Raw genomic sequence first — 13670 nt, 5'->3', positions numbered from 1 at the left:
TAGTCCTGATGAGCTGCTCGTTAAAGGGCTTTAAGTGGAAGACTAGAAAAGCACCATAAAAGGTTTATTTACCTTCAGTTACACAAAAGAATACTGTGACTATTTAATAACTTTATCATATTACATATCATCATACATACTTTTGAGGTACTATGACATGCTGCCATTACTTTTTATCACATTCATTAATTACGTTTTCTATGTGATATTACATTATTTATGGCATACAATACATTTTGTTTGGTAACTTTTACTATGACATTTTAATCCATTTAAAGAAAATGCATTTTTATTCACGACTAGTTTCGCCAATTTGTCATTTAATTTTGGATTTGTGACATAACATTCTGTAGCTTATTAACTGGAAAGAACACGTCCTCCATCTTGACTGGTGTCACAAACATTTACAGTGTTTTCAGCGTCTTTTAAAGTCTAATAAGTTGATTATTAGATACAGACGAAGCTTTTTCATCATCTTTCCATCAGCAGTCCAAAGATTTCTGACCAGAAACTACTGAAGACACAAAACACTGAAGCGCTTGTCGACTAGCAACCCACTTTAATCCCTATGAAATAAGATTTCCTTTATGAATATCATTTGGACACAGGAACACATTTGTGGCCAAAAAAATATCAGAAGAAAAAGAAAAGTATGTGTGATATTTACACATTTGATTCACGATACACGAGGCCGGTGGTATGTACACGGTGACAGTATCAGGAAACTCAGTCCATCAGTAGAATCACCTCTTAAGCACAAAACGATCGCATCCGGGGAAAAAAGGATGCATTCAACGGGAAAAAAATTAATTATATTTCTTGGAAAATCTGTCAAAAAAAAAGAAAAAAAAAGAATATTTTTTAGACTGGACAAGTTTATGAATTCAGAAGATAAATTAACTTAGAAAAGATAGAGAAATAGAAGGAAAATAAACATAATATACAATATTGACTTGTACGTACACTTTAAACCGAGAATGATGACAACATTTCCAGATTCTAGGGTTCCTACAAATACATATTTCTCTTCTTCCAAATAGGAAACACTTGACTTCGATCCTTTAAAATCGGCCTCACAGTTTGCACAGTGAATGTGCTGAAAGGAGAAAACTGACATGAAACAAAGATATTATTCATTATAGTGGACAAACGGTAGCAATATGACAATATAAGCAAATTCCTATTTTTAAATTACGACCGAGGAACGTCCTCCGGGCCGCTCCTCACGTCCCTGTGAAGACGAACAATATAACGACATTTATTTTCCTAATGTAGGAACCCTGAGACAGTTTTGGGTGTGAAGTGGAAGCTGCCCAACGACAGTTTGAATGGCGCCGACACATTAAAAAGGTCTCGTTCGTGAACTACCATGACACATCTTCACAAAGTCACCGCGCATCCTGCGACAAACCGAACAGCGCGAGCAGTCGACATAGTTCTGTTACAAATAGTTGATTCAATATTTGACTAAAGACATTTAAATACTGAGTTCCCTCTACAATACACTTTTTTTTTTGTTTTTACCTCACTCTCCACATTTCCCTCTTGCAACCAATGAGACGACGTAGTGAGAATATCCTAAAGATGGACGACGTCGTCGTTTAGAGTTCCACCAAAAACGGCTTCAAAGCCACGAGTGGCTGCTTTGAAAAATAGATATTTTGTTGCTGGTTATTTGATTTTTAAAAAAGAAAAGGGCTGAATCCACCGGGGGCCTCGGTGCCGAGAGGCTGTTGTAATAATTAGCTTCCTGTAAAAAAAGGAAATGGGAGTGTGCCGTCATTGAATCAATGCAACGAGGTATGGAGTTGATACCACTCAAGAGACATATTCATATCAAGGAGGAGAGAAAAAAGCACAGCAGCTGACCGAAACAAACGGAAAAAACCCCACAAGGCCATAAAAAATAATAATAATAATGTTAAAATAAAAAATCTTTCCTTAGCTGCTGCTTCAGAGCGAGCTAAAGCACCACTGCAAATACATTAACTCAAAAATAGAAAACTAACATGCATTAAAAGAGTGCTTGTGTCTTTTCTGCTCCCGCCCTGAACTCTTAGAGCCGGTGGAGTAAATGTTCCTGTCCGATAATACAGCGCTCAGTAGCTTCCGCCGCCGTTAGCTTCCGCCGCCGTTAGCTTCCGCCGCCGTTAGCTTCCGCCGCCGTTAGCTTCCGCCGCCGTTAGCTTCCGCCGCCGTTAGCTTCCCGACGGCTCCGCCTCCACTGGCCGAGGCGACGATATAGCGGGGTCCATTTTTTTTTAATACAGAGGTCCTTGACTGCTGTCCTGAGTGAAATGTGACTGGAGGAGGCGCTCCATGTAGGAAACGTCGACTGAAAAAGGGGTGGACTGCGGCGTGGGCGTGGCGTCCGAGGCCAGGGACGACTCCGTCAGGGCGTCGCTGAGGGCGACCGACATGTCCATCGGGGTCTCGGCGTCCATCTGAATACCGTTGGTGGGGGGGGCGGCGGCGGTGGCGGCAGTGCCGGGCTGGGGTAGAGGTCGTGAGGTCGGCAGTGTGTGAATACTGTGATCTTCTGCTGCGGGGGCTGCGGCCAGGCGGCAGGAAGCGGCGGCGGCGGCGGCGGCGGCGGTCGTCTCCATGGACGTTTCAGCCGCCGGGGCCGAGTCGGAGGGCAGGCAGCGGCGTTTGGCGGCTTGGGCTTCGTCCGCGGATGAAACCTCCTCCATTGGCACAGGTATGGCCTTCAAACAAAAGGGGACAGACTTAGAAACTCCTCGTGTCTCTGAAGTCACTCCTTGTTTACTTTTTTATTATTTTATTTGTTTTCCATGACCGTAAGAAGCCAGTAACGCACTCACCAGTCGGGCTCGGACCCTCTTGGGCAGCTCGTGCTCCAGCAGGTGGATCTCTGAGTGTTTCAGTATGAGCTGGCTCTGGTCCTGAAACTCAACCTGTGCAGATCACAACACCGTCAAGAAACTGACCATTCAAAGTGGTTTTATGAAGCTAGATTTGTGTCTTTTTTAACTGAGAAAATTTCTAGTTTGTAAGTAAATTATCTCCAAAATCTTTGCTCTCAATTTGAAAAATCCCCAAAAAATGTAAAAAAAAAAAAAAAAAAAAAAAAAAAAAAGCTCTTAAAACTAAAATTTGCTCTTAAAAAAAAAAAAAATGCTCTTAAAAAAAAAAAAAAGAAATTGCTAAAAAAAAAACTTTTTTTTTAAAGCATTTTTTTTTTTTTTTAGAGCATTTTTTTTCTTCTTTTTTAAGAGCAAATTTTAGTTTTGAGAGCTTATTTTTTACATTAATGTGTTCCTTCTGCTTCAAGTCCTTATCGAGCTCTAATAAGTCTAATAAGAGAAATAAATGTCTCTTGTAGATCCAGAAAGCTGCAGCTTGTGCAGCAACAAACACTAAACAAAGAGATCACATTACTTCTGGATTAGCTGCTCAGACTTGACCAATAAAAGTAATATTATTAATAATAATAAGTGCCTTCCAGAAAAAAAGAGCAATCCAACAACAATGAAATGAAATACTAAAGGATAAAAAATGCAAAAGAAAAACATCTAAAATGGACAGAGTGATGATTAAACACAGCGACATATTACATATTCATATAAAAGAAGGTTTTTAGAAAGGATTTAAGAGACGCTGATGATGTGTCAAGTCTAATTTAAAAAGACAGCGTTTCATGGCTTTGAGGGTTTTATCAGCAGAAGAAGATGCAACCACAGGGAGTAAATGAGCGAAGGCTAACATCTAATAGTTGCGTCGTTCCTCACCTGGTAGGATTTGTGGGTGTGCTGCTTGACGTGGGAGGCGTTGATCACCTGACCTTTGGGCGTGCTGACCACGATCAACTCCCCGACCTCAGGAGGACCCGAACGCAAGCAGTCATGACTCTGCAGGAGGACGAGGAGCGAGACGGCGCCAAGAGGAGAAAAGCACAGGAGGAACAGCGTTTATGATCTGGACACTAACCTCCTGTAACCCCGCCCACTACGCATGCAGTTCTCATTTTAATAAACACTTTTTAAACGGTGATAAGCAACCGGATTTTTAAAAAAATGCCAGAAATTGAGGCAGCAAATAGATTAAATGTACGGATTAAAGAACATTAAGTAAAACGTTTGGCATGATCTCGCCACTCTTTCATATTTCCATGACTTTAAACCACACTTCCATGACTTTAAACCTCACTCCCATGACTTTAAACCACACTCCCATGACTTTAAACCACACTCCCATGACTTTAAACCACACTCCCATGACTTTAAACCACACTCCCATGACTTTAAACCACACTCCCATGACTTTAAACCTCACTTCCATGACTTTAAACCACACTCCCATGACTTTAAACCACACTTCCATGACTTTAAACCACACTTCCATGACTTTAAACCACACTCCCATGACTTTAAACCACACTCCCATGACTTTAAACCACACTCCCATGACTTTAAACCTCACTTCCATGACTTTAAACCACACTCCCATGACTTTAAACCTCACTCCCATGACTTTAAACCTCACTCCCATGACTTTAAACCTCACTCCCATGACTTTAAACCTCACTCCCATGACTTTAAACCTCACTCCCATGACTTTAAACCTCACTTCCATGACACTCTTTCACAATTCAAACTGCTTTTTTTATGTTGTGTTACTCAACAATATCAAAACAGTTGATCTAGTCGTTGTATATTTGTTTGGTTCCCTCTCTAAAGTGCACTCGCATCACAGTCATGTGACATGTGGCAGTGGTTCATAAATGTGTATTTTAATTCACAGTATTCACAGTATTTAAGTGTAAATACCAGTTGCTAAGATATTTCCTCCCGGCTTTAACAGAAGGAGTTGAACGTGTTGTCGTTGTGTGTCTGTGTTGTGCGTTGCGTGCGTCTCGCTGAGCTGTCACTCACCAGGATGTTTTCGGGGTGCAGGTTGTCGCAGTACGAGCCGTCGTCAAAGTTGACCTCGTAGAATATCTGCGTCGCCATGCCGATGATGGTGCAGTGGTAGTACCAGCCGTCGCTGTTGCGGCCGATGACCTTCTGGCCCAAGGTCAAGCTGTGCGAGCCTCTGGGCGTCGACCGAGGCTGCAGCGAGGAAAACAGATGATCTGACGTTTTGCATTAACACAAAACAAAAAGTGGTGCTAAAACAAATTCAGTTGTAAAATAATACATGTTAAGCTTCGGGAAACTGCGTGAAAATCCACCTGCGCCAATTTTAAGTCCCAGCATGCCCCATTCAGACAATCTTTTGGCATAAAATACACAATATTTTTCCACTTCTGAACCGAACGACACAGTTTTTTGACTGAAACTCCTTCCTAACAGGCCAAGGTTTTGTTTAATTGTGATTTTTGTTGCAGATTCTGATTCTTTAGGTCCTAATCTTTCCAAAAAGGTGTCTTATTGACGCTCCAGGAGGCATTTTTGGGGCATCTGGCTCATATCATGCTGGATGTTCATAGTTACGATCAAAATATCTTTTAAAAGTGATTTTTTTTGCAGACATAAAAGTTTTTCCTAAGACAAAAGAGGTTTAAAGACAAAAGTGGTTCCACAGTTTAACGGGTTAATGTGTGCAGAGGCTCCAAAAAACAAAGATGAAAAACTCTGAAGGGAAATTGTGACTGTTTTGTCCGACTCCTCACGAAGAAAGAATGATGCATCAAGTCAAACAAGTCGCTCTCTTGTTGCTTTTTTACTTTATTACATTAATCTATGAACTGTGAAGGTTTCTTAAAACTAACACCATTAAAAACACTTTGTTTGTAAAAGGACATCTTAAAAGTAAAAGTATGAACACTTCCAGGTGCACGACGCAGCAACGGGGGAGCGGAGCATCTTCGTCCTAACCGTACCCAATTACCTCTTTTAATGGCCGACTACGCCTCCTTACCTTGGATGAGCCCCTTTTATGCTTGTGGCAGGTGACGGACACCACGTAGGGCCAGTCGGCCGGCGTCATGACGATTCCTGCGATTTGGGCGCAGGTGACGTGGAAGGAGGTGGCGCAGTTCTCGTAGGAGCACTGGATGCAGGCGCCCTGGTTCCTGTTGGCCGTCTTGCCGTGGCAGAAAATACACTTCTGCAATAAAAACAGAAGAGACAGACGTTGGTCGACGATGCAGATTATTCTCTCTCATGGAGTCAGAACAGCAGGATTAACAAACCGATGCAGAGTAGAAATGTTAATGCATGTGTGCAAACTATGCACATTTATCTTTAATACTAATAAAAAAAAAGCGTGATTTAGAGCAGGGAAAAGTGTCTATAACGGAAAACAATGTTTTATTCTGTTTTATTTGTTTGTATGATAACATGGTGGAGTCTGACTGCATTAGACTTTGGCTTAAATGACACTTTAAATGTATTTATGCAGCAATAATCTGACAGCAAGCAAATTAAGATTTTAAAAATGCTCCATCTGAGCCAATAATAATATGATTTAAAAAGGTTAAAATACAGTAGATTTTCCATTTTAGACATTTGGGTGTTGGCTCTACAGTATTCTGTGGCTTTATTTCAGCTCATGTGGATTCAAACAGTCTCTGAAGTTGTGTTAAAAACATACAGACTTCACACAGTCTGTTGAAAAATGACTTTCAAACTACATCGTGCAGCTGCTCACACAGAAATATGAATCTATAATCGCCAATATTATAGACACAGCTGACATCTACCAACAGATGTCTGTGTCTGCAATATATATATATATATATATATATATATATATATATATATATATATATATATATATATATATATATATATATATATATATATATATAAGAATGTACACTTGCAAATAGGAGGATCGACTCGAGTAGTTTGTTGTTCTGCAATTTTTTTATGTGAGAGGGTCGAGGGCAGAACTCGCTGATCATAGTAATGACTGACAGCGCATCAAAATACAAAAAAGATGCACAAAACATGCTTGTGTAATCATCGGTGTGAGGAGTGTTATGAGATTCTCTTCGAGGCAAGACTGAAAATGTCAACACTTTCTTGAAGAACAGCTTGTTAATAACAGCTTCCTGAACCGACCGCGGTGACATTTAAAAAAATAAATAAATATCCCGTCCTTCTACTTTTCCCTCGCCGTCTTGCATCACTTGTTCAACTCCAGCACAATCAAAACGAGGAATCCTCTATTCCTCCTTTCCTAAACCACTTCCTTTTCTCAAATCCCTTGATTTCGTCCCCGCAGCCTGAGTGTGAAATTACCAGCAGTCGACCAAATCTTTTGCCTTCGGCCGGGGAAGCCGGTCCCCTCTCCGCTGAGACGCCCTCCAACACGGCGTTCATTTTTAATTTTTTTAACTCACTTTGAATCCTTCATCCTGCCTTGTCTTTACACTTTCCTTCCCCGAACCTCATTTCTTCCTCGATTCAGTTCAATTGGAGAGGACGAGAGAGGAAAAGTGGGGACGCGCCCAGGAAAGAGAGTAACAGCGAGCGGTCTGTCGAGGTGCGTTATCCTCTCTATGCACCATTGTTTTTGTTTCAGAAACGTTCTCTGTTCAAAATATGTATCTGTTAAGAAATCCTCTGCAAAGAAATACAACTGAGAGAAAGAAAAGTGGAATAACTCATAACAACAACAACCCGAGATCCAACAGACAAACTTATTACCAACCAGCTTTGACAGCTTCCTCATAAGAGACTGGTACTTGTCTTTGTACTTGTTTTATTGGGGTTATCATCCAGCTCTCTGTCTCCCTAATCCTTCACTCTCTCATCCTTCACTCTCTCATCCTCCTTTATTTGACACATGACACCGCGAGCAGCTGTAGTGCAGCGCACGGCCGATCAATACAAAATAAAAATTCTTTATTAAACCTGCAATGCGGGACTTTTTGGCTCCCCCCTCTGGCATAGAAGTAATTACACAAACACACACACACACACACACACACACACGCACACGCACACACACACACTGGTGCTGATGACGTACGTTTTGAAGGTGAGCGCTCAAGTCTTCCTGTACGGATAAGTGTGCATTGTGTGACCTTCTTTAGCTTGAATGTAATGCATGTTCATTCATTCATTCATTCATTCATTCATTCATTCATATATGAAAGATGGCCAGCACTCCATCTTGAACGTGTCAATACTTCCCGTTTGAACTTGTGCAGGAAACACAGCTCTCAACAGAGCTGCGTTGTGCGATATTTCAAAAGGCTGAAATACTTTTCCGCAGCCGAGAACACAAGCAAGCGGTGACACGACATCTGGTACCAAGAAATCTCACATTCAGTAGCATTAGTTGCATGTTGCATGTTAAATTAAAAAATCTGTAACTTTTGAAAGAAGCCAAACAGCAACGACGACCGTACGAGCTCCCATTTAGCGCCGAAGTGTCTAATTTTAGCATTATTCTCTGTTGCACACTAAATCTAGCCTCTAAAGTAAAATGCAAACTACAAATGATTGTCATTGTTGCATGTAGCAGGTGGAAAACTGTTTTAAAGATCGTCTGATGATTTATTAAAGCCGCTTACTTTTTCCAAGCTTGAGGCAATTTTCTTACAAGAACAGAAACTGCAGAGCCTCTCGGCGCAAGACGCTACACTACCCTTGGGGGAAAAAGGTCCATTTTCGAGAAATCACGGTGTTGAGAAACACTAAAAACAGCCAAAACAAAAGCGGCTTTTGTTTAAAGATGGAGGAAAAACACAGAACGCTGACCACACTGCAATATTAACTGGTTTCCAATTGTGCGTGTGATCAGCCCAGTCCTCCAAATCATTAGACCGCGGAGCTTCTTCTTAAGGCCTTTTAAGAAGAGACGGAGGAGGAAACCCGCTTTGATAGCACTCGACACAGACGTCTGATCTGTGATGGATTAAGCGGAGAGATGCGTAAAAGGAGCGAGGTGACACGATGTGTAGATTTGCTGTAATGCACCAGCATGCGACGCCATCGTCTGTGAGGTGGCGTCACGAGACTGGAGGCTACGCAGAGACCGAGCTGGAGAGGAAGGCGGAGGCGACTTGTGTTCGGAGACACGGAAAGCGATGAGGAAATTGCCTCAGGGATCGATGCAGCTCATTTGGCGCGGTGAGAAATGACGGCTGAATATTCAGCCATTCCCGCCCTCGGCGCACGTATTCCCCGTGATCCTCCAGAGCTCGCTAAAAAGCGATCCGTCCATCCACCGGGGCGACGAAGAGAGCGACGGATACGGAAGAGACGAGCGGAAAAGACGGGAGTTCGCTTGAATGTGGAGAAAAGGCCGAAGGAGTCAGGAAAGGAGATCGGGGAAGGAGAGAGAATCACACAAAACGACGAGACCAGAAAAGAAATGAAACGGCTGCTGCGAGTGAGTTAGTTAGTCACTAAAGGGAGAGGACAAAGAGTGCGACTGTGAAGACGACCGTCACATTAAACCATGAGAGATGGATGCATGGAGTTTACCAGATTCTTGCGCGTGTCTGGAATGGCGCTCACGTCCACCGGCTCCCTCTCGATGGCGTTGACGAAGCGAGCTTCGGCTACGGCGATGGCACAGATGACGTGAACCCACCTGGTCACGGAGGAAGAAGAGAGCAAGACGCAATGTTACAATCGCGAGAAACCCTTTCGGAAATGAGAAGTCAATCATGTAAATAGTGTAGCTAGAATTGTTCACGTGTTGCATGCAGAAAAAAAAACTACTGACCGGTTGTCTGTGGTCGTCTTTAAAGCTCCTCCCCGCAAGTTACAGAGACAACACTCCTAGAAAACAGGAAACAAATGAGAATAAGTGGTGGCAGAGATTAAAGACAACGATCTTTTGAACCCTCATACTTTAGTCAATTAAATCTTAATCCAAGATTGGTTTGTTTTGGGGTCAATAATCAGCTAACCATCCATCTGCCTCCATGTCTATAAAAGTCTTTAAAACAGCAGATTTTAGTAGAAGTTGTGCAGAAATAGAGGCTGCTGGTCGGCGTTCCCAGTGCTACGAGCGGTCTTCTGCATCTCGACACTTCCTATTAGAGCCGTGGCTGCTGATTGATGATTGATGCACGACGCGCCGCAGCAGGTTTTCACCTTCAAACTGTTTTTTTTTTTGAGTCTTGTGTTGGAACCCTACGATCTTTGGTTTGCACAAAAGGTAGCGCTGCTACTCACCACCGTCCAGGCTCCCGCTGCACACCTGGAGCACATCCAGGAGTCGCTGACAGAGTTTGGCTTTACACCATGACAGCCTGTAGAAACAGGAGAGATTCATTCACTTTAACATTTTACATTTCCCGAGCACCTTTTTCGATGTCATTGTTTTTAGCGAGGGCGGGCTCGATGGCAACTTTGCTCAATTTCTTTTGAAGGCTTCACATTTCTTCACTTTCAATCTTCTCCTCGCGTTCTCCAATTTGAGCTTTCCGAATCAACGGACGCGTGCGTTTAACGTCGCACCTTGACAGGTCTGAATGATTTTCAGTTGAACGTCCACTCAAACAATGAAGGCGCAAAAAGAGATGGAGCGCAGAGCCGGTGTTTCTGACACGAGTTCCTCTCCGCTTCACATCCTCGCATCAAAAGCAGCGCTGCTTCCCAGCTGAGTTCAGCTTATTCCTGGATCCCTAATGAACTGGCCTTTCTTTTTGAAGGTGCACTCCAGCTTTAGGGATAATAAGAACCCAGGAGGTTTGGTATGTGTGTGTGCGTGTGTGTGTTACTGACTGAGCACATGTCACAAATCTGATCATCTGATTGCATGTGCTGCCTGACACAAAACATCCACAAGTGCAGACATTTCAAAAAGCATATGTTGTCGTTTTACTCAGTAGATCAATTGATTAGATCTCGCTTAGTCTCTCCACCAATCGTCAACTCTGGTTCGGTTGAAATAAACCCTTATTTCATTAAAATATGCTGACTCTACATGCCGTTCAATGTCTGCCTGAAGCAGTTCTCATTTTATTGAGCTAATTTAATGGTCTACCTCCAAAACGGCGACGTACTCAGCCAATCACTCGAATATTCCACCAATCCCCCAACACACATATGTATAAACAACCCAGCAAAAAGATCCTTTTTTCTGTTTGTTAACATTTAGCAGCGAGAAGAAGAGCCAAGAGCCCCGAGCTCCCAGAGCTCATACACAAAGTTAACAAGCTGCCTGTCCTTTCCCCGCGTTGCTTTGACAGAAGCCATATTCCCTTAATAGTTGACGTTCTTTGTGAGGAATGGTTCGTGCAGAAAGCAGAGCAAATAAGAGCCGGGAGTAGTTTTTGGTGTGTCGCCTTCAGAGAGGCCTTTGCGTTGCTTCAGCAGCCTCTCAGCTAGTTTAACCTGATTCAAGGGGAGTTAAACTAGGAAGTCTCACCAAGCGGGGCAACAGGGGGATCGAGCAGACGGATTGTTGCGCCGCTGCAGTGCAGTCTCATTTTCTGTGCCTCCTATTTTTCAACACTATTCTCAGGGGTTCAGGGATAAAATAAAGTTTAAAAAAAAAAGAGTAGATAAATGCCCAGTAGAGTCTGTCTGTGAAGCTCGTCGGTCTGTGTATGGAGTGTTTTATGAATCAGACGCTGCAGCGTGCCCTCAGCTGAGAAGAGAAGGTTCAACAGAAGCAAACATCCTCTAACAACGAGAACATGTTTTGAAAATGTTTGTTAAAAATTTGTACGAGCTCTTCATAGTCAAATGACTTATGTGATAAATACAAGTAGTGCATTCTTGAGCTGTTTTGTTCAGATACATTTTTACTGCTCATCTTTAAAAAAAAGTCGATGTGCATGGGTAAGACATTAACAGAAGCGCCTCTCTGAACCTCTGTGATAGCTTCTGCTATCACCACACTGACAGCGAGGACCTTTTATCTTTAAAAATGGGCAAAGAGGTTGGCCGTCGGTGGACACGAGCCAAACCCGAGTCCAGAGCAGAGCAGACTAGCTTGCAGCTAGCGATACGGGGATTGTTTTTGCTTTTGGAGGCGACCTTAAGTGAACTGCAGCTTCCCTGTTGGCTTAGTTTTGTTAGCGCTGGAGGTTGCCGCTTTGTTCATTACTCTACCGCGAACTAAGCTGAGCAATTGAGGCTTTCACACTTACTGGCATGAACCTGCATGTGGCAGGACGAGCAGCACAGCAGAGGGCTGGTCCCATCCTCTCCGATGTGATAGTTGGTGGGCGACGGCTCGGTGTTGCCTGCGCCGACGCTGAAGCACATCTCTGGGACCAGCGGGCGCGTCAGGCGGGGGAGGGAGCCCCGCTGGGTGTCGTCTGCAACCACAGTGTCCTGGTGTGGCTGGAAAGGCCGGAGAAAAGAAGATAACACACTCACAATACTGGCTGAACTTCACCAACCTGCTCAACCGAACAACTACTACTTATGAAATCACACCGGCGCATGCAGTCGCGGTTTGTGCGGCTGTACCTTTGTGTAGGGACAGAAGAGTGAGCAGATAGCGCAGTGTGGCTGCAGCGCTGCCACCGCAGCATTGAAGGCCTTCTCCGCCAGGAAGTTGGGCGAGTGATTCTGCCACAGGTGCTCCTGTCTCTTCATGTCGCTGTCGAGCTCTGTGGGCGGAAAGTAACACGATTAGAATTAGAAGTAAGGGGCTGCACACTGGAGAGATGTTGGTAATTATTTATATTTCTATCTGAAATGCAAGTGAAGCATTTTTGGAAAAGCACAAGGATGTTGTTTTTTTTTGCCAAGAGAGACAAAAAAAACACACATTCTGTCCCAGACAATAACAACATCACTGCTGGTATAATTGGCTGATGAACACAAATAGCACAGGCGTCAACAACTCGCTGTTGTCGGCGTGGAATCAATTTTTCAGTGAAAGCCCCCTGAAGCTACTGATCCAGGCAGTTTGTTAATCCTGGACAAGAGGCAGGAAGAACTCTTCCTGAGCTTTACATTTAACTCTTTCTTTTCTCTTTTCTCCCCCCCTCCTCCCCCTGTTCTCCTTGTTGCCCATCCACCCTTCTGAAGGACATGAGTCGGGTCCCCCGCTGCAGACTCGAAGTGACTTTGAAAGCAGGTAATTGGAAGTCATGATCCCCTGATCAATAAGTGTCCATCAGAAAATGAAAAAGCAAAAGACTGAAGGGACGCGGGAGGCAAAGAGAGGCCTTTTGCAGTCTTGATTTCATTATCCCCGTAGGGAGCTTCGGTCTCGTCTGTTTTTCTTTCTCCGGATCGATAATCAAAACAGAAATGGTGTCTTCTTCATTTTAAGTACCTTGATGGATAGGACGCCGAGTGGGATGAATAATTAAGGAGCGAGAGGAATAACGACAGTTGAATAAGGGTCAGTGTCTTGGGTTCAACTGAAATGTTTTTAATACATGTGTGGGAATAATCTCCATCTTTAGCCATTTCTTTTTTTTATTATTCTGTTATAGTTCACCTATTCTACTATATTTATATTCACGTCAAGGTGTTAGGGAACCAACACCACGTAGCTGGAGACCCAGTCCAGACCCTGCTCCAGTAAAATTAGGTTTTCTTAAACAGTGGTGCCCAACCACCGGGCTAAAAAAATTTAATTAAAAAAAAATTAAAATTAAATTTAAAAAAAAAAAAAAAAGGTCAGAAAAAAGTTTGATTTTGAAAAAAGACCGGATACATCCGTCTGCACGAAACCTCAGACGAACCTCTTGACACATGTTACGCAATAGTTACCCCAAAAATGAAACTTAAACGTCTTTTTCAACTTAGTGTTCTGGATTAAAATCA

General features: G+C 43.1%; 1 protein-coding gene across 3 annotated transcripts in view; it reads right to left on the bottom strand.

Annotated features, from left to right (window-relative positions):
• Window positions 1-2157: 2157 nt before the first annotated feature.
• kdm4b (lysine (K)-specific demethylase 4B) overlaps window positions 2158-13670 on the bottom strand; it is a 37753-nt gene continuing 26240 nt past the window's right edge. For all 3 annotated transcript variants that reach the window (XM_068589716.1, XM_068589717.1, XM_068589719.1), the window contains exons 13-22: window positions 12357-12499; window positions 12032-12227; window positions 10107-10183; window positions 9652-9707; window positions 9408-9516; window positions 5884-6072; window positions 4896-5072; window positions 3753-3872; window positions 2826-2918; window positions 2158-2708 (exon numbers count right to left, since the gene is read on the bottom strand). In XM_068589716.1, coding sequence (XP_068445817.1) covers window positions 2262-2708; window positions 2826-2918; window positions 3753-3872; window positions 4896-5072; window positions 5884-6072; window positions 9408-9516; window positions 9652-9707; window positions 10107-10183; window positions 12032-12227; window positions 12357-12499 — 1607 coding nt within the window. In that variant the 3' untranslated portion in view covers window positions 2158-2261. The remainder of the gene's footprint in view (window positions 2709-2825; window positions 2919-3752; window positions 3873-4895; window positions 5073-5883; window positions 6073-9407; window positions 9517-9651; window positions 9708-10106; window positions 10184-12031; window positions 12228-12356; window positions 12500-13670) is intronic.

Source organism: Clinocottus analis, unplaced genomic scaffold, assembly GCF_023055335.1.
Source record: "Clinocottus analis isolate CAN_PGR_092001 unplaced genomic scaffold, fCliAna1.0.p SCAF_23, whole genome shotgun sequence".
Classification (NCBI taxonomy): Eukaryota; Metazoa; Chordata; class Actinopteri; order Perciformes; family Cottidae; genus Clinocottus; species Clinocottus analis.
This window is presented reverse-complemented; position numbering and strand designations above follow the sequence as displayed.